The sequence below is a fragment of the Poecilia mexicana genome, unplaced genomic scaffold (genome assembly GCF_051168715.1).
Source record: "Poecilia mexicana isolate PSO_F unplaced genomic scaffold, ASM5116871v1 scaffold_16, whole genome shotgun sequence".
NCBI classification, from domain to species: Eukaryota; Metazoa; Chordata; class Actinopteri; order Cyprinodontiformes; family Poeciliidae; genus Poecilia; species Poecilia mexicana.
Genome location: NW_028263385.1, coordinates 31,073,341 through 31,098,015, shown reverse-complemented (window position 1 = coordinate 31,098,015; position 24,675 = coordinate 31,073,341). Strand labels below are relative to the sequence as shown.

Genomic DNA, 24,675 nt, shown 5'->3' with positions numbered 1-24,675 from the left:
AGAGAAGTAGCTAATGAGTATTGTGGCCTGGTTGCTGAGACAGCACCGGGTTTATTTATAGAGTGATGGCTAGTCAGTCCTTAGATACCAACAACGAATGAGCTGTCAGAGAAGGAGGTGCCTTTAACCAATGGCAGCGCAGGAAGAGGCATGCCAGATTGAGGAAGTTCTGTGAATGTGCCTCAGTCTCTTAAAGAGACAGTCCAGATTTCTCAGTACTAGGCAGATATTCTCCCTCTCTCTCTTTCTCACTTGCTCACTCTTTCCAGCGGAGTCATATCTGCAAACAGAGACTGAAGTACCACAGCTGTCCCCAAACAGGATGACTTTCTGTGATATTATACAGCTGAACACAGTGAAACACTTTGGATTCCTCTCTTAGTGTGACTCTGTGACTAGTTTTTATGTGGAGGAACAGATTTCTATGTAGCCACGTCACCAGAAGGGGGCAATATGTGGAAGGAGGACAGCCTTCTGAATAAAACACAGTTAACACTAAGCTGGTTGTAAATGTTTCTGTCTTCCTGTCATTCATCCTTGCTTTTAGGTCCCATTATGTTTGAGGTGTAAGAGGAAGGAGAGGAGGAGAAAAGATACATACTCCACATCCAACATATTCACCTTGTGAAGCAACAACTAGTTAGTAGTTGGCCTTTTGATCAGTGCCTGATCAAAAAGGCCATGCTTGTCGCTTGTTCCCTGGTATGAAACCTTGTGTTAAAGTTGAAGACAGCAGTGCTGGTGGACAGGTCACCAAGCAGTGGCTCCGACCTGCTGGAGCTGACAGGACAGCAGACCAGCAGCCTCACACCCCTTGCCTAGACCATCTCTTGGCATCTTGAACTAAAGTTGCCTTAGCTCTTTTCACAGATGTCAAGTTTTCATCTTTCCAGGGTTTAGCACCACCAATAGTTCTTTTCACTTCTCAGGCCTTGCCTGGAAACCCCTCTGGAGAGCAGGCTGCTGGCTCCTCTAGGTGTCGCTGTAAGGACACAGTTCTTCAGGAACTAGGAGCTGATCTATACTGAACATCATTCACCTCTCTACTGTCTTTGGTCTGTTTGGTTCTGAGAACTTTCTTCCCTTTTTTGGGAAATTTCTCTTCCTCTGTCTCGATTTTCTTAACTTGCTTCATTCTATCCCGTTCATTACTTCAACTTTGTCGCTTTCACTGAGGTCAGTGAAATATTGAGATATTTAGTGTAGATCTGAAACTAAAACTAGAGTATCACAAAAATAAAATGTCATTTTTAGGGCAACATGTCAGCTAGAAACTGAGGAGGGTGTCTGTTTTCACCAAACACATCATGTGTTTATATGTTCGTACTACAGGTTTCCTTCATTGGGTTTTCTAATCTTAACCAAATCCAGGAATGATTTGTGGGTGAGTTACAGATGTTTCCTATCATTTCCTCTGCTGAGTGAGTCTTTCCTTTAAACACCTACATACTTTTAATCCATTTTACACATTTCTGAAGGCAGTATAAGGAGACCACTCTTCCTATGGTTCTACATAGGTTTTATTTTGGGGATCCATTCTTCAGCCGTCTCCATGTGGCTGCTCCCTGCTCATTGTAAACCTTGCTGTCAGTAGGTGAGCTGTAATGCGAGCTGAGCAGCAGGCCCACATGTCCAGTTTTGGCTATTTTCTCTGCTCACACATGGAGTAGGTGTCCAGCCACAGTCTTTCACCTAAAAATTAAGTTTTGCTCACTCTTCACTTGTTCTTCAGACACAATCGTCTCAAGACCTGCTTGTTACACTTTACTCTTATTGTCCTTTAGCATTTTTTTCCTGGCAACCTCTCACTGTGTGTGTGTGTGTGTGTGTGTGTGTGTGTGTGTGTGTGTGTGTGTTGTGTGTGTGTGTGTGTGTGTGTGTGTGTGTGTGTGTGTGTGTGTGTGTGTGTGTGTGTGTGTGTGTGTGTTTACAGAGACAGAAATAGCCTTTATTATCTCGCAAAAGACAAAAAATCAGCTGTAACAGCAGCAGAAATAAAGTTTCAGACAAAAGTTCTTACAGTATTAAAAACAATTTATAGAAAAACAAGATTAACAATAATTATATTCTCTACAAGACTATAACAGAAAATACTATGCAGTTATTAGAAATAAGCACATCAGAATCATGATCCAGGGGATGTACAACTGAGATGGATCACTTTTCCAAAAGTGTACATGGTATGCAAGTGTAAAAAAAGGTAGACTATTTGCAGTACAGTATAACAGTGCAGAAAAAACAATTGCCCAAGATAATTGATAGTTGTTCCAGATGCTTTTATTTAACTTTCATCTATTCTGGTTTTATAAAAGTAAAGTTATTGCTATCTGTTACATATTGCTTTATTCTGAATGGGAAGCTTTGTCGGGTAGAAATTCTGTGTTACCCAGAATAAAGGCGGTGAATTTAAAAGGTATTCTTATATGAAAGATATTTTCAATATTTCTGTGTTCTTCTACCCAATATTGTCTAATAGCTGTACAGTCCTAAAATATAAGCCATTGGTTGGTTTCTGTGTTTCCTTATTGTCTTAATAAGCAGATTAAAAATGTTGTTAAAGTCAGTGTAATATTGTTAATATTGTGCACGCTTGTGTGTTGAATAGCAGATGTTCAACACCACATTCAGTAAAACTCAGTCTGAAAATTTGACATTGGCCATAGCATGAATGCATCAGTCATTTTAGTGGGACCTGAAGTTACCCTGAAACAGAATTTAGATTCAACTTTCAAAGAGGGAAAGTGACACTGAATTATCGGCAGACCTTCAGTGGTTCATATTGTGGAAAGAGTTTTTCTCTGTGCCTCCTGGTGTAGATTTAGGTTCCTAATGTCAACATTCAGAAACACACTAGCTGGTCATTGTAAAAGAAATCCACACTGGGTTCCTCATTAAGTTATTTGTGTCCTGTACATGTTGGGGGAAAATGAGATGAACATGCTTTAGAGGTGCTGTGAGCGACATTTTTGTTCTTAGAAAAGAACTTATTGTTTCTCTTTAGTTTCTTTTCTCCAGCTGGATACGTTTAGGTGTGATTTATCCCTCGCTCATCTCTGGATATTTTCCTAAACATATACTTTCCATCGTTTCTGAAAAGTCCTGTGACTACGTGGTTCTGGTACTACAATCAAAATGCTGTAATACCTGTGCTGCCCCGCTATGGGATGATAATGTTGAGACGATTAACATCTCAATTCAAAAGAAAAATAAGTGCATGGCTAAAGGTCGTCCCACAGCAGCTCCAGGTTTATCCTTTCCTCTCCGCTGACTTAGCTTTGGAGTTTCAGCGTAGCGTGAAACGTCAGGTGGACCCTGGAACGCAGCTCCGGTCTTCGTTCAGGGTCAGTGGCCCAGAAAGCAGCATCAATATTTCAATCAGTCTCCAGATGTCCAGACAAAGCAGAGACTGACTGTGGTTTTAAAAATGTAACTTTTTGGAAAGTTAATTTAAAAACTGGATTCTATATTTTATAGTTTATTAAGCATCAAATGTTCTCAGCAATGTAGACAAAGATCTGAGTTCACTGTATCATATCAATATGTGTGTTTTAATGACCTGGCTCAATTAAAATCCAGGGCAGGATTATTACTAAATGATGGAATGTTATCAACTCTTACTGATCACCAGGGAATAAAACATGAAGGAAGAAGGCTGTTTTTCTATCAGTGTTGCTGTCTGTGCTGTTGAACTCACTGACAACTTTGAGTTGATTTTTAAGAAATCATCTTCACAAACAAACAATATGGAAGAAGGGAGAAGTAAAAATCAAGCTGCAAAGTTTCTACAAAGGCAATAACTGGCATTATTACTACATTTTCAAATGGAAGCTCTGAAAATTTTGAATGAATGAAACCACAGTTTCTCTCGTTAGAAGGGAAGGAGGTCAGCCATGATCATGTCTCTAAAGCTGCCGAGGCAGCCAGGTAGTCTAACTCTGGTCCAGTCATATACCTGTGAGACTGTTTCTGCTAACGCTCAGGCATCATGAAGAACATCACATCATGATCACAGATCTTCCTGCGAACACAACTCAAGAACACTTTTGATCAGAAAAGGTTTTAGTTTTACCACATAGGTTTCAAATTCTGAGGTTGACCTGGACAAACATATCTGTCCTAGCTTCTGTCACACTAGATTTTATTAATTTTCACAATAATATACACTTCTTTACCCAAGCTATGTTATGCTCTGTATTTGAGATTTTTAATTTTAAGTTAAACTTGCTTATAAACAGAGATATCAGGGCAGCACCATATCAGGAACATGCATAACCACAGTGGCGATACTGATTACATTTACCTCCTGCTTTTAAAGACTCTGACTTTTTCACTGTCATTCTCCACTTTAGCATCGTTGCCTCTAAGCGTGTAGGTGAGGTCCGACTGGTATGTACAGTTAGTCTGTCCAAATGTCTATTAAAATATTGCTGATATGAAGAGCATGAAAAAAGTGAAGCTTGAAATATAATATCCTACCCAGTGTTGCATCAAATGAATCTTTTGCGATTGCAATGTTGCATAAAGTTGTGAGTTCCAGCTACTGGTTTATAATGTCATCACTGAAGCACCCAGTGTTCCACCAGCCTATGATCAGAGACAGGTAAATGTGAAAATTGGAAAAGTTTGATGTATTTTGTTAATAAATACTTCTTTGGCATGTGCAGAGATTTTCAGGATCAACACACTCCAGGTATTAACGTTTTGGGGTTTTTTATTATTCTGATCTTAAACGTTAACTGTCAACGAAGAGTCGATTATTTTCTAAATTTGACTAAAACTGGCCGGGAATTCGTGATGTGCATTTTTTCCCAGTGTTTCTGAGCATGAGTGTTTTAAGACATGAACTTGGGATTTAAAAAATTAATAGCTAGCAAGTTTGAGTGAAATAGTCACAGAGAAGGTGGGTGGGGCAACTTGGCCTGCTGTGGGCTGTTTTCAGCATGTTTCTACATTTAAACCTTTGCACATGCACCAGTGCATAGGACACACACCCATGTCGCTTCTTCATGCTGTTCAATGGTCTGCTGGGTTGCAAAAATAAAGTATTAGCACAGAGTTACGTCAAAGGAAGTAAATCTGCTTTTTGTGTCTCACTGAATATGAATGGTGAAGGACAACATGACCATGGTGTAGGCCACTGCAGGCAGGGTGTGGGCCAACACTCCATGCCTATGTGTTGGCATAGCAAAGTGTGTGGTGTGAGTGCGGTCCCACACCACGTGGTCATGGTGTGGGACAACATGGCGTAGATCAACATTGCCAGGTTGTAGGTCAACATTTCCACGGTGTAGGCCGTCATGGTGTGGGCCAACAGAGCCAGGGTGTGACAGATCTTCTGTGTATGGTCTGCTGGGTTGCAAATATAAAGTATTAGCAGAGTTATGTCAAAGACAGAAAGTGGAGAAAAAGAATTGAGGGTTTCTCTCCTCTCCACAGGTGCAAGCAGCTCAGGATGTCCGCCCACCTCCTCCTCCTCCTCCTCCACCTCCTCCTCCTCCTCCTCCACTGCCCAGGGCTTCTCCCTCGCTGAGCCAGCCATGACCAGCCAGCACACACACACACACCCCTCCTTCAGCTCCATCCACTCCATGGCCGAGCAGCAGCAGGTAACACACACACTGTACCATCGCTAATATCAGTGTTCCTTATTTAAGATGAAGCTGTATAGAGAAGTTGACAGTAGCCGAAATAAATGGAAGTAAATCTTAGCAGGTGTAGGTTGCAGCCAGGTGATTTGAGGAACAAGGGAAGGTGTGTTGGGGCGGGGGGTGGGGGCAGGGTGGTGTTTGGATGGAGAGGGGGTTGTACTCGCGTCACACCTGGACAAACAGGAAGTTGGACAAAACAGGAAGTCCTTGGCAGGTGCACATGTTGCCCATAAGAAACTGCCACTGCACATATAACAAATAGGTGAAGTCTGAAAAGGAGACTATAAGGAATAGGCAAGGTAAACAGGTAGGTTTTCAGTAATTATTTGAAGGTAGCTACAGAGTCTGAGTTCTGGATGTTTTGGAAGAAAGGTCCAGAGGGGTGGGGTGGCAGCAGAAAAGTCTTGATCCCCCAGGATACGGTGTTTGATTCTGATAGGATTCAGGAGGTGAGAGGGCAAGTAGGAGAGTGACTTTGCAGGAGGTCATTGAGATATGAGGGGGCGAGTAGGTGTTGAACAGTATGTTGTATTGCAGGGGTGTCAAACTCCAGTCCTCAAAGGCCGATGTCCTGCAGTTTTTAGATGTGCCACAGGTACAAAACACTGGAATGAAATGGTTTAATTACCTCCTCCTTGTGTAGATCAGTTCTCCAGAGTCCTGCTAATGACCTAATTATTCTATTCAGGTGGTGCAGCAGAGGAACATCTAAAAGTTGCAGGGGTCACCAACTCCAGTCCTCCAGTTACCATCCTGTAACTTTTAGATGCGTCTCTGCTCAAACACACCTGGATCAAACAAGCTGCTCGTTTCCAGCCTGTTGCAGAGAGGAATGAATGCTGGTGAGGGAATTCAGACATTTTGGAGCAGAGGTGAATCTAAAAGTTGCAGGGCAGTGGTCCTCCAGGACTGGAGTTTGACACTTGTGTTGTATTGTATCTGGTGTTGAATGGGGAGCCAGTGGAGATTTTTAAGAACAGGGGTGATGTGGTCCATGAAGTGAGTGTGGATAAGTAGATGGAAGCTGAGTTTTGGATATACTGTACTTTTTGCAGGTGCACAGAGTGAAGTTCATGAAGGATGGTTTTGTAGTAGTCAAGTTTTGAAGTAGTGAAGGAGTGGATAAGAATTTGAGCGATTGAGTGAGAGAGAGAGATGGGTGGAGACGAGCAATGTTGCATAGGTGGAAGAATGATTTCTTGGTGATGGTACTGATGTGGAATTGGAAGGAGAGGGAAGAGTCGGGAATGATGCCAAGTTTTTGAACTGGGGGGGAAGGAGTGACTATGTAGCCATTGATGGGGAAGGTGATGTTCTGAGCAGAGAATAGGTGGGATTTGGGACCATTAGTGAGTAGTTCAGTTTTGTTGCTATTGAGGTTTAGAAAGTTAGTGTGCATTAAGAATTCCATATTAATAAGCCAGCTGGTGATGGGGAAAAGGTAGAAAATCTGCAGGTTTGTAATGAATTAGGATCTGATGGAGACTGAGACGAGAAAGAGGAGGCAAGGTGGATGTGAATTACTTTGATGTTTGAGTGGAAGAAGGTTTGGAAATTCTTGCATTTATGTGATGTAAAGGTAGATTTGATGTTGTCATGAGGTTTAGTCAGTTTGTTAAATGTGGAGAATAGGGTGTGAGAGTTTGAGGAGTTAGAATGGATTATGTCAGAGTAGAACTTGCTGCTGTCTTGAATATTGTAATGTGGTCCTTGTAGCTTTGATAGGGGACAGTGAGATTGATTGTCTTGTAGAGGCATTCTGGATGTCATTGTCTTTTCTTAAGAGTGTGGAGTTCTTGGGTGTACCATGGGGCTGAATGGGTGAAGGATGCTGTTATTGTCTTAGAAGGTGCAAGCTGAGTAGTTGACAAGTAGTTGACATGTTGTGCTGGACCCTGGACCCTGGACCCTGGACCCTGGACCGATTTCTTCTATAGTCTCACATCCAGCACACCGTCTTCTCTCTGGTCACAGGGTGCAATGGGCAGGAAATCTAAAACAAACCAACATAAAGTCACCCAAGCATGTTGCAGTGTGGACTGTATTAACCTTCATAAGAACTGAAAAGAATCAGTGTTGTATAAAGTGTGTCTATCAGCCTGGTTTCTGTTGTTAGTGAAGCTGGTGTGGAGAATGAAGCTCCACACCAGCTTCATTCTTCAACTCCTGCTGTGGAGCAGAATAACAGATACAGACACCTAGAGAAGACATTACTAGGTGTCTGTAAGCTGCATCACTGCATACCTAGAATGACAGCAAAGAGGTCACTGAAGCCATTCATCAAAGACAAAGTAGAGAGGAGACTGGTATCTAGTCCAGTTTCTGTCCCGGTTGATTGACCCATCTAGTGTGGACCACTTTAGTGAAGCTCTCGTCACATCAGAGCATTTTAAATATAAATGATCCTCCAAATACATCAGGATAAATGGTTTGCCTTCTTCAAAACAAAACCAGTTGATAATATATCAAGCAGGTCATGAATATTGGTTCCCTCACACTGAAGGTTTGTTTGTAAGCTGGATCAGTGAGAACAAGTTCTGTTTTAAAACCAAGTTAAATCACTTCCAGCAAACCTGAAATAATTTGTTACTGAGTTTTCACCTTGGAGAATGGCCCTAGAGCCAACACCCTGGACAGGGGAAGTGATTCCTGTTGCTCATCAAATATCTGTAGCCCCAGATTCATACGATTGCATTTATTTGACAGGACTTGCAGTTATGACCTTCCATTGTTGTCTTATTATTGGACTGTAAGACATGGCATGCTTGTTGAAGGTCTCAGGGGCCTACATTACATGTATTATCAGAGAAATGGGAATGTGTCTCTAGATGTCTTCTGACTGAACTTTGTCCACATCTTGGCTCATTATGTTGTTCCACTGTAGCTTCTCCAGGTGTTGCAGCTCTCACACCCACTTCCCCTCCACCAAGCCACTTTTATGGCTAACAGTCAACAGTTTTGAGGTTGTCTGAATGCTCTTCACATTCTCTGATCATGTTGTGAAATTGTGCAGGCTGGTTACAGTGCTGTGTTCTCTCTAGGTGCTGTCTGATATGACCATACTCCAGCGGAGGATCCCCCCTAGTTTCAGAGACCCTGCCAGCGCCCCATTGAGGAAACTCTCAGTTGACCTTATCAAAACTTACAAGCACATCAATGAGGTAAAAATTCTCAGCTGTATATAATATCAAACCTGTTTTTTTAATAATGATATAGGGAGGACATATTGCCTGTGTTGGGTTGTGTTGAAGTCGGAGCTAGTTGAACACTGATCCAGTCCCATGAGCTCAATAGAGTTCACTTCATAGACTTTGAAGCCTGTTTCCTGGAATGTGGTCAGTGTCCTTCTCTCTGTAGGTGCCAGACTCACCCAGAACGGCTCAGAGCACCGAGCATTTCTGTCTCAGTGCTCTGCTCTGAAAACCGACAAGCCACAGTTCACACTGGAAGATAAAAAATATAATGACTATATTTACTGATAGTATGTGGATCAATGATCAGTCTGGATGTGGGGCCTAATTTCTGCTTCCACACACAGGTATACTATACAAAGAAGAAGCGGCGGGCCCAGCAAGTCCCTCCTGAGGATAGCAGCACGAAAAAGGAGAAAAAAATTTACAATGATGGCTATGATGACGACAACTATGATTACATAGTGAAAAATGGAGAAAAGTGGCTGGACCGCTATGAGATCGACTCACTTATTGGGAAAGGCTCCTTTGGACAGGTGAGGACATTGAAACAAACCTTAACATAATGATGTGTTCAAGGACTGTTTGGGTGAAAGTGAAAGCAGCAGTTAGCTGTATCAGGAACTAATACACTTCTTGAAGTGGTAAGCCTCTAATGGCCCTGGAGCTGAACTAATGCAGGACTTCAGGATGATACTGTATCCCACTTTAAGACATGTACCAGCTGAGTAGCAGCTGTTAATAAGCTGAGCTGGTCTCTCTCCTCCAACATTTGTTTCCGATATGATTGAAACATTGGAGGTCTGCACATTATGATTCTGAGCCGCCCCCATGTGGCCACTTCTGGGAACACAAGTCCTGGCCCTTTAGGTTTGTCATCATTGACTTGGCTTCTGTCAGTAGCAGTGTCTTAGCATGCAGAGAGATATGGTGTGTGTGTTTTGTGTCTGCAGGTAGTGAAGGCCTACGACCACCATGAGCAGGAGTGGGTTGCCATTAAAATCATCAAGAACAAAAAGGCTTTTCTAAACCAGGCACAGATCGAACTACGCCTGCTGGAGCTTATGAACAAGCATGACACTGAAATGAAATATTACATTGGTAAGAGCAACATTAACACAACAGCTGCAGAGCATTACCAACAGATGTGTTTTACTCTACTTTGACCAGGCTGTATCTGTGGATTCAGTTTGTGATGACGTCTTTAAGCACAGGGCCATTCCAGCTGTGACCTTAATGCCGACTGAAACCTCTCAGACAGTAATTAATTAACTCAAATATAACAGGGTCCATGTTGTCATCATCACAGACTGTCAAGTATTTCATTATTAATTGATTGTAAAAACTGGGGACTTGAGAGAAATGTTTGAAGCTGCAGCTGACAGTGCTGAGGTTCTTACTGCTTTTAACAAAAGACCTGACATTCTTCATGTAAAATGCCAAAATTAGATTCTCATTGACGTAGACAGGTGAGGAAAATTGTGTCATTTTGTTCAGAGTGGTATCCGCTTGCTGAACTCAACAAAGAACTCATTGAAGTGTTGTGTGATTGATCAGAAGTTTGTTGTTGTGTTTATGTGGAAGTGCTCTCAGATAGTAATGTTGACATTTCTCTTCAACTAGTCAACATCCACTATACAGTCTTTTTAGCTGCACAAGACATGGATATCTTAGGCAATGTTTATCTGACACCATGAGGAACAATGTTCATTTGTACGATTCTTCACTAAATAACTACAATAAAAATACAATTGGCAAATGATTAATAACTCCTGGATGGAGATTGCAACGTCGTTGTTCATGGAGGTGGCTGACTGCAAAAAAGTGTGGCACTGTCTCTGTGACCATTTCATAAAATCAAAACGGAGGAAGGGGGGAATCCCCGTGTGTAGTGGTGTGATGTATGCTCAAGCGGGAGGGGTGTCCTCCAGGTGACCTGCACCACTACATGGAAGGTGTGTGCAGGTACAAACATCATGAAACCATGTGACTGTACGGTTCGGCTTCGGATGAAGTGTGTTGGCGCCTGTAACCAGAACTTTTACTTCACCGTAAAGACAGCATGAGCTTCCTGCTTCTGGAATGAAGATCTTTCATTTTGAGGTTCTGACATACGGGAACCTGAAGCTGCAGTCGGATGTTGAGAACCTTTCCCTTCTACAGGATAGTCTCATGTTGAAATGAAGTTTAACGGCTCCTCTGTGGCTGAAAGCGCTGCTCTCACTGGACTGACCAGAGTTTAGATGAGGTAATGCTAAAGGAAAGTTCTCGTGGCTCAGTTGTTGGAGTATAAACTGCAAAAGATCAGGTGTTCTTCAGCTGTTTTAACTAAATCTTAAGTCTAAAATAGAACATTTCTGAAGAAATTTAAATGGGGCCTGCCAAAGTGTACCTGTCAGTTGGAACCCAGCGTTCTGATGCTAAAAATTAGCACTAATGCCAAAGTAAGCTATAATATTTGTGGAGAATTACGAGGACATTGACTAACATGGACTTCTTCAATTCAGTATGTTAAAATTAGTGTATAATCTAAAATTAGCCAAAGTGCTAATGTTAGCCTAAAAGGTGTCAGGATTAAGTGGAGTATCACTAGCATGTTGTCTTACTTTGACTTCCTCCATTCTGTATGCTAAACGTACCTAATGACTAAAAATTAGCTAGATGCTTATTTTAGGGAAAAAGCTAATGCTAATGCAGAGCAAGGCAGGGGACTAATGTTGGAGATTATGCTTTCTCCATTTAGGTTCTTAATGTATGAGGTTCAAGAAGAGTCAGTGAGCTGAATTCATGAATTCTGTTCATCAAGACTAAAATGCAGCGCTGGTCCATTGTCATGTTTTCCTTATAGGAAGACACAGCAAAATGGCCCCTGGCAACAGTTTCTAATTCCTTTTGTTTGCCTCTATCTAAGCTGTGCCCTATAGATGACACATTGTCATGTGTGTCATTTCCTTAAACTTTAGCTGTGTATATACTTGCATGCACGTGCGTGTGTGTATACTAGCATGCAAGTAGCTACAAAATATAGAGAAAAACACAGAATTATTTAATCCCAGCACTAACCTGAGGAGAAAGAGTAGCTGAAATGCTTATTTTAGGAAAAAGGCTAATGTTAGCTCACTGCCTTGCAAAGCAAACGGCTTGGTGCATTGCTGCCATCTTGTGGTTGCAAGGCATTACAAGTAGCCTGTAAAATTATAACAGCTACTTACCAAAATAAAATTGCAAAGTACTAATATTTGTATCATCTGCTCATCTCTTCTTTACTGCTTTCCTGTTTGTCCTTTTCATTGTGTAGGATTTTGAACCCTGAATTCTACAGAGTTTTCATCAGGAACACGAGGGCAGCCATATTTTCCTAAGAAGGATCTGCTGAGTCACTAGTTGCTATAGTGATAACAGGCACAGGCCTGCTATCACTATAGCAACAGGCCCCAACAACAGTGTTGAGCCGGGGAGGTGGTTAGCACAGTGTAGCTGACAGCTCCTGTGCTGCAGTTGTCCATCTTGAGTTGCTGGTTTTGGGGTTGGATCGTAATATAAAAGAAGCTAATGCATGCTGTGGTACTTTCCTAGTAGGTTTGGACTGTTCTATAAAGTAAACTAAAAATAAGGGTGGAATTTAATGCAAGAACTGTTGAAATAAAGCAACATGAAACATAAGACCTTTTCTTCTCATTCCTGCTCCTTTGAAACTAAACCAGCATTTTTACTCATCTCTACAATGTGTGTTTAGGTCACACATGAGAGAATAATCATATACCATGTCTGTTGTCTAGATTGTGTAGGTGTTGAATGGAAATGCTATTGAAGACAGAAGTAGTTCTGTCCCTCCTGACCTTTGTTCTTTGTATCTCTTAACCTTCATCCTTGTCTCCCATCTGTGTGTCTGTCTGTCAATCTGTCTCTGTGCAGTCCACCTGAAGCGTCACTTTATGTTTAGGAACCATCTGTGTTTGGTGTTTGAGTTGTTGAGCTACAACCTGTATGATCTCCTGAGGAACACCAACTTCAGAGGAGTTTCCCTCAACCTCACCAGGAAGTTTGCACAGCAGCTCTGTACAGGTGGGTGGTCAGAGACGGTCTCACACGTGGTGCCAACCAGGGTCCTCCTAAACGTCTCACTAAAGCAGGTGAGCAGCCCACCTGGCTCTGGATCAGTTCACCCTTGCTCCTACCATGCTGTACCTGAAAACAAGTCACTTCATACCCTCAAACTGCTGAATGAATTCTAGATATTACTAGTCATAACTCAACATAAAATTCAGTTGATTTGTAGATTATGTTCTGACATCTGCGAGTTTTCCCCTCTGTTCCCGTTGATCCCAGTCTGAGACTCTGAATCTAACGATCAGAGACTCTGGTGGCTGTTCAGACCACAGTGACTGAAAGCCATGCTAGACAAAGGTTCAAAAGATCAGAAGCCAAATGACCTGCACTCATATCTGGCTTAGAGCCCCAACCACAGATGCTGGTGGAGACCCCCATTAGGTTCACAGAGACTCAGATGAGACCCTGGGGGGTCCTGGTGAGCGAGGCTTGTACATTCATGCAGAAATGCACGCATACATGAAAAGAGAAGTGCTAGTAATAAGTGTGCCTGATGTTTTGTTTGCTGTGCAGCATTATTATTCCTGGCCACTCCAGAGCTGTCAATCATTCACTGCGATCTGAAACCAGAGAACATCCTCCTGTGTAACCCCAAAAGATCTGCAATCAAGATAGTGGACTTTGGCTCCTCCTGCCAGCTGGGCCAGAGGGTGAGCACCCACCTACTCACCTGAAAAACACACACACACACACACACACACACACACACACACACACACTGCCTCCTCTCAGTAGCCTCCTCTGATACAGGCATGTGTTGAACTGAAGCTCTGGGAAGCAGGTTTGGGGTTTGGACTCAGATATGAGCAGGTGTTGGTCAGAAACCTGCAGTTCCTCCAGAGTGGTTCACAGGAACAGCCTCACTGTCCCGATGCAGCCTTTAAAGATATTTCTCTGTTTCTAAGGATGCTAAGAATATCATTCTAAACGGTCGTTCTAAGATTGTTTGTTTATTTTTAATCCGCATTAACCATTGCCGTAACCATGGCGACTCTTCCTGAGGTCCACATCATACAAAAAACATTTCTTACATAAAACTATTACACACACTTAACATAATATTAGAAACATAGCATATTAATTCATAAATTCACAATTGTAGCACTTTATATAAAACATATATTTCCACAATTATAACACTATGTAATAAAATAATTAGGTAGGGCTCTTTTAAAAGCTCTAGCATTTGTGACATTTCTAACAGACGAAGGAAACGAGTTTCATGTTTTCATTCCTCTAAAACTAGTTTGGTTAAATGTTTTTGTGAAGCACCTGACCACACCATGGGGAAATACTGCAAGTAGCACAAGACAACTGTGCTAATGATTTGAGGGATTCATTTTAAGGGTATGTAATGTAAACATCTTTTTATAACAAGTAGTTGTCTTGCCATAACTGTAACAGTGCATTCAATCTGCTGAGACCACTGCAGTAATGGTTGTTCATTTAAACAGACTCAGTTTTTAATTTCCAGTTTGATCCAAATATTATGCTTTTGGTTTTAGATATGTTTAAAACTAATGTATTTGTATATACCCAATTTACAACTTGCTTAAATTCACAGGCCAAGGTGCTAAACAGTGTTTCAGTAGATGAACCTGACACATATATGGTGGTATCATCAGCATACGTCACTGCCCTGGTGGGCTGAAGGACAAAAGCAAAATCAAACAGGTTGGAGAAAATTGAAAACTTTATAGATGAGAAATTTCCATAAAAAAATAAAAATACACATTGTGTTTGTTGAGAGACAACTAGCAAACCATCCTACAGTATGCAATGAAAATTTAGAATGCCTAAGTTTATCTAACAATAAATCATAATATAATGGGTGAAAAACAGAACTAAAGTATAATAAAACAGCTCCAACTAAATTATCTTTTAGCAGTTAAATTTAATCACCTGTTATCTGAGTTAGGACAGTTCCAATTGAATGACCTTTATGATAAGCATGTTGAAATGGATCCTGTGATGAACTGGTGACCTGCCCAGGGTGACCCCAACTCTTGACCGTTGGGAGGGAGGGAGGGATTGATGGATCATTTTTTACAGTAATCAATCTTTCAAGTAATTTGCTTAGTATTGCCAACAGGCTGAATGGTCAACAGTTTCTACTGCTGATATTCTCTCTGATATTCTATTTTTCTTAATTATAAAACATATTTATATCAGTGATAAGAATTATACATTTATTCTGGGATGTGTCATTGACTGATGAATGATTACCAATCATTAAGAATCATCCCCACCTCCATCCAGAGCTGCTCGTCTGCTCAGTATTTTCTTCTTGTGTAGTTGGTCATTGTCCAGTATTTCAGTTTCCCTGAGTGCTGGTTTAAGGGGACCTCCATATATGTCTGACATATTTCTTTGTAGCTGTAATATTATTGTAACAGACAAGCAAATTAAACATTTAGCTAAATTGCAACCTAGTTAATTAAAATAGTAATTCAATTTTTAACCAAACTGCTGTCATAATGGAAGTTTCAAACAGCAGCTCTGCCTGGAATAAGGTGGAATTATCTTGTTCATATCTCGCTTTCATCTTTTTGCCAGCTTGTCTCCATGCCTCTGAACTTTCCTGCCTAACTCACTACGCTGCTCTTCACAGATCTATCAGTACATACAGAGCAGGTTCTACCGCTCTCCTGAGGTCCTCTTGGGGATGCCATATGACCTGGCTATCGACATGTGGTCCCTCGGATGCATCCTTGTAGAGATGCACACAGGAGAGCCCCTCTTCAGTGGCTCCAACGAGGTAATCAGATGTACAGCATATAAACACTGTTTTCACTGTCTGCATGGGGCGATTGTGTCTCTGCTTTCTGACTGCACATGCACTTCCTTAACAACGATGACCATGTGTGTTTGCACATCTGAACAGGTTGACCAGATGAATAAAATTGTGGAGGTTTTGGGAGTTCCACCCAGCCACATGCTGGATGCAGCTCCTAAAGCCAGGAAGTACTTTGACAAGCTATCAGACGGCTTATGGACGGTGAAGAAGAACAAGGACGTGAAGAAGGTGAATGGTCCTTTGATTCCCTTTCCATGTGGAAGTCACGTCACCTTTAGTTTTAGTTTCTTTAAATACCTGCTGATGATATAATATTCAGTAATGTCAGCCATTGAAAACCACTATCCTGCAAAGTTCAGATGCATCCTGCTATGCCAATCAGAAGACTGAACGAAATAAGAATCAAGTTGTTTGGAATAATAGAAAACTTGAGCTCACCCCTCTGAGGAGGAAGACACTTCAGCATCAACAAGTTTAAAATTGACTTTGCCTATTTGTGAATGTACAGCATGATGATTGGATGTGTGTGTGTGTGTGTGTGTGTGTGTGTGTGTGTGTGTGTGCATTCTAGGAATACAAGCCTCCAGCTACACGCCGTCTTCATGAGATTTTAGGTGTAGAGACTGGGGGTCCAGGGGGGCGCAGGGCAGGAGAGCCAGGACATGCCCCCTGTGACTACCTGAAGTTTAAAGGTATGTTGTCACATGGTTGTGATGCTTCAAGATGAACTTTGACCTTTAGGCACAGACAGGAGAAAATCCAGGAAAGTCTCTGAGTCCATCAGGTTGTGCAGCTGTTTTCCCACGTTCATGTGAGACCTGAGACGTTTCTGAGTTCTCACAAGGTGGACAAGAGCAGCATTCAGTCCTACAGGCAGGATCACCGGCTTAGAGGAGGTCAGAGGTCATCAGTCACAACATGGACACAAACAGGACAAACAACAAAGCACTCTCACACACAAACTTTCTTTGTAATTCAAGTTTTTATTAAGTTTTAAATTTTAAAACATAAAAAAACAATAACAAACATAACATAAATATAAAATAAACATAAAATACAGTGAGGGGCAAAAACATAATTAATACAAAAAAAATAGGTCGACAGAGTGAAGACTGTCCCATTGTTCCATTACCACCTCATTTCTGCCATTTAGTCTTCCAAGTGTCTCACCTGCTGCGTTTTCAATTTGTCTTTCTCTCCACAGTTTAAAGGTCGGGGTCCGAGCTTCTTTCCAAAGCATTAAAATCAAACCAACACGTCACAAATTCAGTGTTTAATACCTTGAAAGCTGTTTTGTCCAAATGTGGAACCTCACCTATTCCTCCCAACAGAACAGACAAAGTCTCTGTGATTCAGGTCATTTAAACTTCAACCAGCCCCCATAAATGATAACATTGTTCCAGATTGGAGAAACTCGTGGACATTCCCTTAAAGCAGGGGTCCCCAAGCTACGGCCCGCGGGCCGGATCCGGCCCGCCTCCTCATTTGGTCCGGCCCCCTGAACAATACCAGACAGCATTCAGTGTTTTTTTTTTTTTCATATATATGTGGATTTTTCTTCAACCACCAGGGGGGCTCTTGAGCAGATATGAAACTTGGTTTCCCTCAATGGGATATATACTAGTCAGTACCAGTCACTGTTTCGCTCACGGTTTTTTTCCATTTGCATTCTGGGTAAAAATCTGTCTACAAACGCAAATATGTCGTCGGCAGTAATCCAGCCCCCTGGTCCACAGCTTCACCCCCCCAACAAAAGTTTTCTAAGGTTTCTTTCTCGAAAAACTAATACCGGCCCCCGACCAGAAAAGGGAGCAGTTATGTGGCCCTCGCAGGAAAAAGTTTGGGGACCCCTGCCTTAAAGCATGTAGGAGAGTACCCTTTATTTTTTTGACATTTCCAACATAAGTCGTCTTTTACCTTTGCCCATTTTTAAAGTCTACATAGAGTGAGATGGTATCTATTAAGAATTTTATATTGAATAAATGTGTTTTTGGCCTTCCTGATGCATAACCCATTATGAGAAATAATTGAGTCCCATGTTCCTTCATCAAAAGTACAATCAAGATCTCTCTCATATTCTTTTGAGCAGGGCCGTGCAGAGACCTTTGGAGGGGCAGGAGCTCAAAGTTAAAAAGGGGCACATTGAACAAGATCCTAAAACACCGTACAACAACATAGCAACAACCCATATTAATCAAGAATTTAATTGGATCCCACTATGTCACTGCCATCATGTGGGGACAATGCAAAGCAAATGTAGTCTATTTTCCCCAACAGGTGTAATGTTACTGTTTCTGCCGCTGACAGAGCTGGAGGGTCAAAGGTTATGAAATAAGCAAATTTGGTGCCATTTTACTAATTAAGCCCTAATAATATCTATTTAACCTCTACAACAACTTGGCTGCAGACTTCTTTATAGATCAAAAACACTCAGAGGGGTTAACTCTACATATTTATTCTATGTTAGCACCTCAGAGATCTAGAATTGTAAGACTGGGATATCAAGGCAAAGAAAACTCAGTAGCTGCTGGTAGGGGCCAGTCAGGGGCCCCTAAAAATGGTTGAATTGTAACACAGACCATAGATCTAAAGCTGTAGCATTCATTTATAGAGAATGACAATGTTATGAAATCTTATTTAATGCATCATGTTGAGAAAAAAAAATTGTAGGATTTAATTAGGAAGTTTACTTTGTAAAAAGTTTAAAGAATCATCTTGATAGTGTGTTACCATGGCTACAATATGGTGTAATCTTCGTGTTTGAGCTGGGTTTGTTCACAAATACTTCACAGCAAATAACCAATAATCAGTGATTGATTTTAAACTCGGCCAATAAACCTGGTCTCCCTCTCACAGATTCACCTTATCTATATTTAAACATGTTAGTGATGCTGAGGTTCTTAGTAGGAGGGGTTTTGAGGAGAGGGGGGTTCTGTCTAAGGCCCCATATTACCTTGGTCCGGCCCTGCATGAACAGTCGCTGTGATGGGCATCTCTGAATCTACCTGGAATCCCCTGGTGGCCCCTTGCCAGTCCGCCGATGCTTTGGGGACATTTTGATTCATTTGATTGTGGCATGTTTGGCTTTATGCTGCGGTTTTAGTTATTGCTATAGTATTTTTCGCTGATGTTTGTTTTGTGAACTCCAGTTGCTATGGGCCGAATCATCCTTAAGCACTTGAGGTTCTGCAATAACTTCTATTTACAGCCGCTCACCTTCAGCCCAGATCGTGTCAGCAGCAGCTTTAACCCACCTGGTAGAAACATTAAGGAGAAACAGAGCGAACAGAGAGCAGGTGGTGCCGGGTGGTGCCGGGTGGTGCCGGGTGGTACTGGGTGGTACCGGGTGGTGCTGGGTGGTGCCGGGTGGTACCGGGTGGTGCTGGGTGGTGGTACTGGGTGGTACCAGGTGGTGCCTGGTGGTACTGGGTGGTGCCGGGGCTTTGAGGTGCATCACAACTCGCGGTGACAGTCTCAGTATCGTGTCTTATATCAGGATGTCTGATATAAAGACATTCTTTCTATCTGTCGGTGGGACCGACTCAGACCGCCTGTAGAACCGGGCTTTTAGCAGCCTGATGAAGTTAAAGTCAGAAGTTTTCTCACAGCTGAAGCATTTCTGTGTTTAGGAGCGAGGTGGGTTTTTTCCCACTATTGTGAGGACAATTATGAAAATATAAATAGAAACAGTTTTTCTAATGTCAACATCAGACCTACGTTTTTATTCACAAAAAAACATAGGTATTATTTGGCTTATTTGGTTTCTGAATAAAAATATTCTTGCCCATAATTTGATAGTTAGAGGCAGGGGCGCCGCCAGGAATCTTGGGCCCCCTGACAAAAAATTTGATTTTTGGAAATATGGGGATATATTACATTTCTTGTGTACCTCTTGCCACACCTTCTTTGAGAACAAGAGTTATTCAGCCTATTCCCATTGTCTTCTAGTTTTTGGGTTAGTACCTCAACAACGGTAAATGGGGGAGGTAAATTCTTGCTCAATTAAAACCCAGTCGAAATCAGGTTTTGTCTCTGTCCAGGGTTTTCTATTGCGTAGACCAGGGTTGCCCAAAGTGGGTCCTGGAGGCCCCGGCATCCTGCCTGTTTTAGTTCTCTCCCCAGTGGCAGTAACGACCTTTTCAGCATGTCAGTGTTCCTCTTAGGGCTCTAATGAGCATCATTTGATCCAGGTGGGTTAAACCAGGGAGAGACTAAAACACGCAGGATGCCGGTGTTCTGTCAGTACCATACATGCAGTCGGTACCATACATGCAGTCGGTACCATACATGCAGTCGGTACCATACATGCAGTCGGTACCATACATGCAGTCGGTACCATACATGCAGTCGGTACCATACATGCAGTCGGTACCATACATGCAGTCGGTACCATACATGCAGTCGGTACCATGCCTGCGCATTTAGAAGTCCGACCGTCAGCGGAGTTGTCAGTTCAGCATATGCAACAAGTTATGACAAAAATAAGTCATTAAATTGTTTATAATATGATAATTAGATATACATGCGTTGTCGTGGTTTCAAAGTGTATGATGATCTATATCATGATTCTATGTTGATGATTAAATAAAATCATATGGTAATGACAGCGTATACATGTCAGAACTAAGGTATGACTATCTGACAACATATGCTGATCTGACAGAGCACCGGGCCTCCAGGACCCACTTTGGGCACCACTGGCTTAGGCATTTCAAAGGAGATTTATTGTATCTTAAAAGAATTTGTGGAGGAATACATATTGGTATCATTCCAGTTTCCTCACACATAACCTTATAGCTGGAGAGACAACAATCAGTTAACCCGAAAACTGTGTGGACCATGAGAGGAAGCTGGAATACCCAGAAAGAACCCAGGACCTTTTCTCTGGGTTCCTCTCCGATGTTCTCCAGGAACACTGTTAGCTGACCTTCCTGAAAAAACCCCAACTAAAGCACCTCTAGCCTGCCCTGTTCTCTGTCCACTAAATATGAGCTAACAGGAAGTCTCTGAGTGATGCTGCTGTCTGCTTTACTACAGGCAACATAGAAACGGAAACTATTCATTAATGTGTTCATAAATTGAATCCTTGAAGCTCCAAGAGCTGTTGATGATTTACTGTATATGTTCAACTTCATCCGTCAGCATGCTAATTTAACTTAAATTACTTCTTATTCTTATTGTTATTTTCCAACAATAAAACCCTGATGTGTATTCTGGTGACATTTTTCTTTTTTCAGATCTGATTTTGCGCATGCTGGACTACGACCCTAAAAGCAGAATCACGCCATTTTATGCCCTCCAGCACAATTTCTTTAAGAAAACGACAGATGAAGGAACGAACACAAGCTCATCTACATCCACCTCTCCTGCCATGGACCACTCCCATTCAACCTCCACAACTAGCTCTGTTTCTAGCTCTGGTAACGGCCCACACTCTCCATCTGTTCTCTGTCTGCAGCTAGATCTGCTCTGACTGATGCTCCTCATCTACCAGAGGGATCCTGGAAGAACCTTTACAGCCATCTAGCACATTTACTGTCACTCAGTGAATCTCCTCCCTCTGTAGTCAACCAGTCAGAACTAAGCTTGCACCTTTAGCCTTAACAGTGCAGTAAAATGTCATCACCAGGATATCTGACAGAGTTCCTAATTAAAGCAAGATGGCTACCTTAAATGATACTGTGGCTTAAGATAACATGCATTCTCCATGTTGTTTGAAAAAAGATCCTGCAGGGTGGGTCTGCTATGACCCTGACTCAGTAGTCACAGACATGCCTCAGCTGACCTCTGGTTGGATAAAGCCACAGGTAGAGGTAGTGATGATGTCATGATCTGAGCAACCAGCTAACTGCAGGACTTCCAGCTGTAAACATCTGGGTAATAAAGTGTGATATAACTGAACCCAGAAGGACTTTCTCAGCTAACAGCAGGATCTCTACACTGAGTTTGTCCTCCATTATTCTTTGTAAAGAAGTGTCTGTAGGGTCTATATCAGTTATTAATTGAGCAAAATGAATGAATAAGTCAGTGTTTGAAACCCAGTGATGACACTGATGTGAGAATCGTCTGTTTTCAGGTGGCTCCAGTGGTTCTTCCAATGACAACCGTAACTACCGTTACAGCAACCGCTACTACAACTCTGCTGTCACCCACTCAGACTATGAGATGACCAGTCCTCAGGTACAAATTTCACACCTCTCACACAATCTGACACTCTGTCCCCTACTTTCACACTGCGCCTCTCTCTCTACTGTAATAGTAGTCATGCTAATCTATGTTTTCTCAAACAAAGTAAATGTCTGCTGTTTTAATACAATCTGAGGTGTTATTTACAGCCAAGAATCCAGTGCATGTGGTTAAGGCTCTTATTGTGAATGTTTGCAGGAAGTTGTGTTGCTATGCGTTTCAGGCAGATGCTCAGTGAACTGCCTCAGGATGATATCAGTATCCTGGCGGTTCTCTGGTGGTCTGAGAAATGAGACAGCGCAGTAACCCTTGTTAGAAAGTCCACTTTGTGCTGGCTGAAATGGTCTGGCTTCTTTATAGGAGTCATTAATTAATATGGTTAAAACTGAAACTGGTTGAAGCCCTAATCTGAATAGACTCTCCCCCTCAACAGGCTCCCTCCCAGCAACAGATGAGGATGTGGCCAGGCAGTGATGGTGGAAGTGGGGGTCAGGACCCAGCATACACCCAGTTGCTGCTCCACAAACCAGCTGCCACCCAGCAACACCAGCGCCACTTTTTGGACCCGCCTCACCATCCACACCCGACTTACTCTCACCATGGAAATGGTGGGCGTGGACTACGGCAGGGCGGCCAAACGGGCCTGGGTGGAGGAGGGGGTCAGCAGGGATCCTCTCCCCAGATGAGTGACAGCATGGATGTGGGCGTGTCCCTAGGGCTGCACCACCTGGGGGCAGTGTCTTCCATGGAGGCCTCTCAGTTTGGCTCTGCATCTCTGCCCCTCGCTCTGCCAATCGGACTGTCCGCCTTCCGGACTCGGACGGCCCCCACAGCCCCAGGGCCGCAAGCCCCACCCCCAGAGGACTACTACCCTGCCTCCAACAACAATAACCCTGCTGCGGGGGGCAGAGGGAGGCCAGACTCAGACGAAGGGCCAGCCAACTCTTGATAAAACCTGAACCACGCCCTAAAGCCATACAATTTTAACTCCAACTACTACGAATACACACACACAGCCAGAGTTCAGAGACAAACTGGTGAATCTGGAGCTGGAGGAGACAATTTCTTCTGCATGGGAGGAGGAGAGAGGAGGAGAAGGATGCGGGGAATACTTTCCTTTGGTCCTGCTTTTGTTTGTTGTCGTTGCGACTGTAATTGGAAAGGAATGATTGACAAGTGTGTTTTTACAGATATTCTTGATTAATATTATTTGATTTTCTAAGGTTTGAGGAGTTTAGTGTTCAGTTTTGTAAAGTCTGGAGAGGAGCGAAAGGATGAAAAGGGGCCTGGTTTTCCACTCTGCTCCACACTGAGGCTGGAGCTCCCTTCTTCACAATGTTCACTTTACTGTAGTCACATTTACATGTCCTGGTCATCAGCAGCATTGACACACACATACATACACACATACACATATAGCTGTTTCTGTCATCTGGAAAATGGCCGACCCATTTCCAGAACCCAACCAGATCAGCTGACCACTTTAATGTTCTCTCTGCATTAGAAGACACCTGAAGTTGATGTCATTACGCAGACATACATTGTGTGTGTGCATGTGTGCGCGTGCATGCATCGGGACAGAAATGGGTGTGTGAGAAAGAAAAGGCCGACATATTCAGGACTCAACGTGTTGCTGTCAGCCTGACGTTGCGGCTGGCCTGGTGGTGCTTGAGGCTGGCGGAGAAGCTGATGGGACAGTGACGCCTCCCAAGAGTCAAACGGATCACCTTCTCTTCCTCATTTTTTCCTGCACTCTTCTTCATCTCCTTCTTCTCCTGTTGTGTTTCTCCTCCAGACAGCTCCTCCTCTCTGTGCTGCTAATCACCATGACAACTGGTCTGGATTGCTGCTAAAGATCCAACACAGATCAATAAAGAAATGAAATAAAAACAAATAGAAACAGAAATGAAAAACTTTTTAACCCTTGTGCTTAAGAAAAAAGGATGAAGTAAGAACCACTGCATCTCAATGTATTTATTACTATTTAACAAGAAAAACAAACTGAAAGTAACATTTTTTTCTGCTCTTCTTTGTTTGGTTGCCTTCTTTCTGCAGGTAAGCTCTGATTGGCTATTGTAACAGTGACAGTGACTGGTGACATGGGAATGTCGCTGGTTGTGGGGGCTGGGTGAAGGGGAAGGGTTGGGGCAAAATAAAGTTGGATATATAATACGAATAAAGAGTATACTTTTGCACACCAAAGTCAACAAACATCAGATCTCTGCCTTTCTTCCTAATCGTCTTGAACATGCCTTTAACTAGGACATCATACATCCTGTATCTCTACACAGACCACCGGAGCTGCAGCTCCGACTTTGTGGTATTAATGATGAGGATCACCTGATATGGAAAGAATATTAATTGAAAATGAAAAGTTTTTTTAATTCATAAACAGAAGGCATCTTGTGTAAGATCACTGCACAGGAATCAAGATACTGAAGTTTTGAAGAACTGATTTTAGAAGAGCTTCCTGCTGAGCTGTTGAAATTACAACTTTACATCCACCATATAAACATGATTTCTAATTTGATTTCCTTTTGAAATCAAATTTGACCAAACTTGTATTAGGACAACTAAAGATTTACCTAAATTAGTTCTATTTGCTAAATACCACAATAATGAGACAAAAAACAAGTCAGATTTTTTAATATCTTTAAAATCAGAAGTTTACATGTTTCCTCAGTATTTGATAACGCACACCTTCAAACCATCTGAGTTTCTTTCCAGAAGCTTCTCCCAGTGA

General features: G+C 42.3%; 1 protein-coding gene across 4 annotated transcripts in view; it reads left to right on the top strand.

Annotated features, from left to right (window-relative positions):
• Positions 1 to 24,143, top strand: part of dyrk1b (dual-specificity tyrosine-(Y)-phosphorylation regulated kinase 1B) — a 76,337-nt gene extending 52,194 nt beyond the window's left edge. For 2 of the 4 annotated variants that reach the window (XM_088013709.1, XM_014972595.2), the window contains exons 2-13: positions 5,437 to 5,606; positions 8,690 to 8,809; positions 9,187 to 9,375; positions 9,793 to 9,940; positions 12,755 to 12,904; positions 13,463 to 13,599; positions 15,561 to 15,707; positions 15,834 to 15,974; positions 16,318 to 16,438; positions 20,984 to 21,166; positions 21,823 to 21,926; positions 22,366 to 24,143. In XM_088013709.1, the coding sequence (XP_087869835.1) occupies positions 5,538 to 5,606; positions 8,690 to 8,809; positions 9,187 to 9,375; positions 9,793 to 9,940; positions 12,755 to 12,904; positions 13,463 to 13,599; positions 15,561 to 15,707; positions 15,834 to 15,974; positions 16,318 to 16,438; positions 20,984 to 21,166; positions 21,823 to 21,926; positions 22,366 to 22,881 (2,025 nt within the window). In that variant the 5' untranslated portion in view covers positions 5,437 to 5,537 and the 3' untranslated portion in view covers positions 22,882 to 24,143. Of the gene's footprint in view, positions 1 to 5,436; positions 5,607 to 5,840; positions 5,956 to 8,689; positions 8,810 to 9,186; positions 9,376 to 9,792; positions 9,941 to 12,754; positions 12,905 to 13,462; positions 13,600 to 15,560; positions 15,708 to 15,833; positions 15,975 to 16,317; positions 16,439 to 20,983; positions 21,167 to 21,822; positions 21,927 to 22,365 lie in introns of those variants that run through there. The other 2 variants (XR_015765584.1, XM_088013710.1) reach the window with 2 other exon arrangements.
• The last annotated feature ends 532 nt before the right edge of the window (positions 24,144 to 24,675 follow it).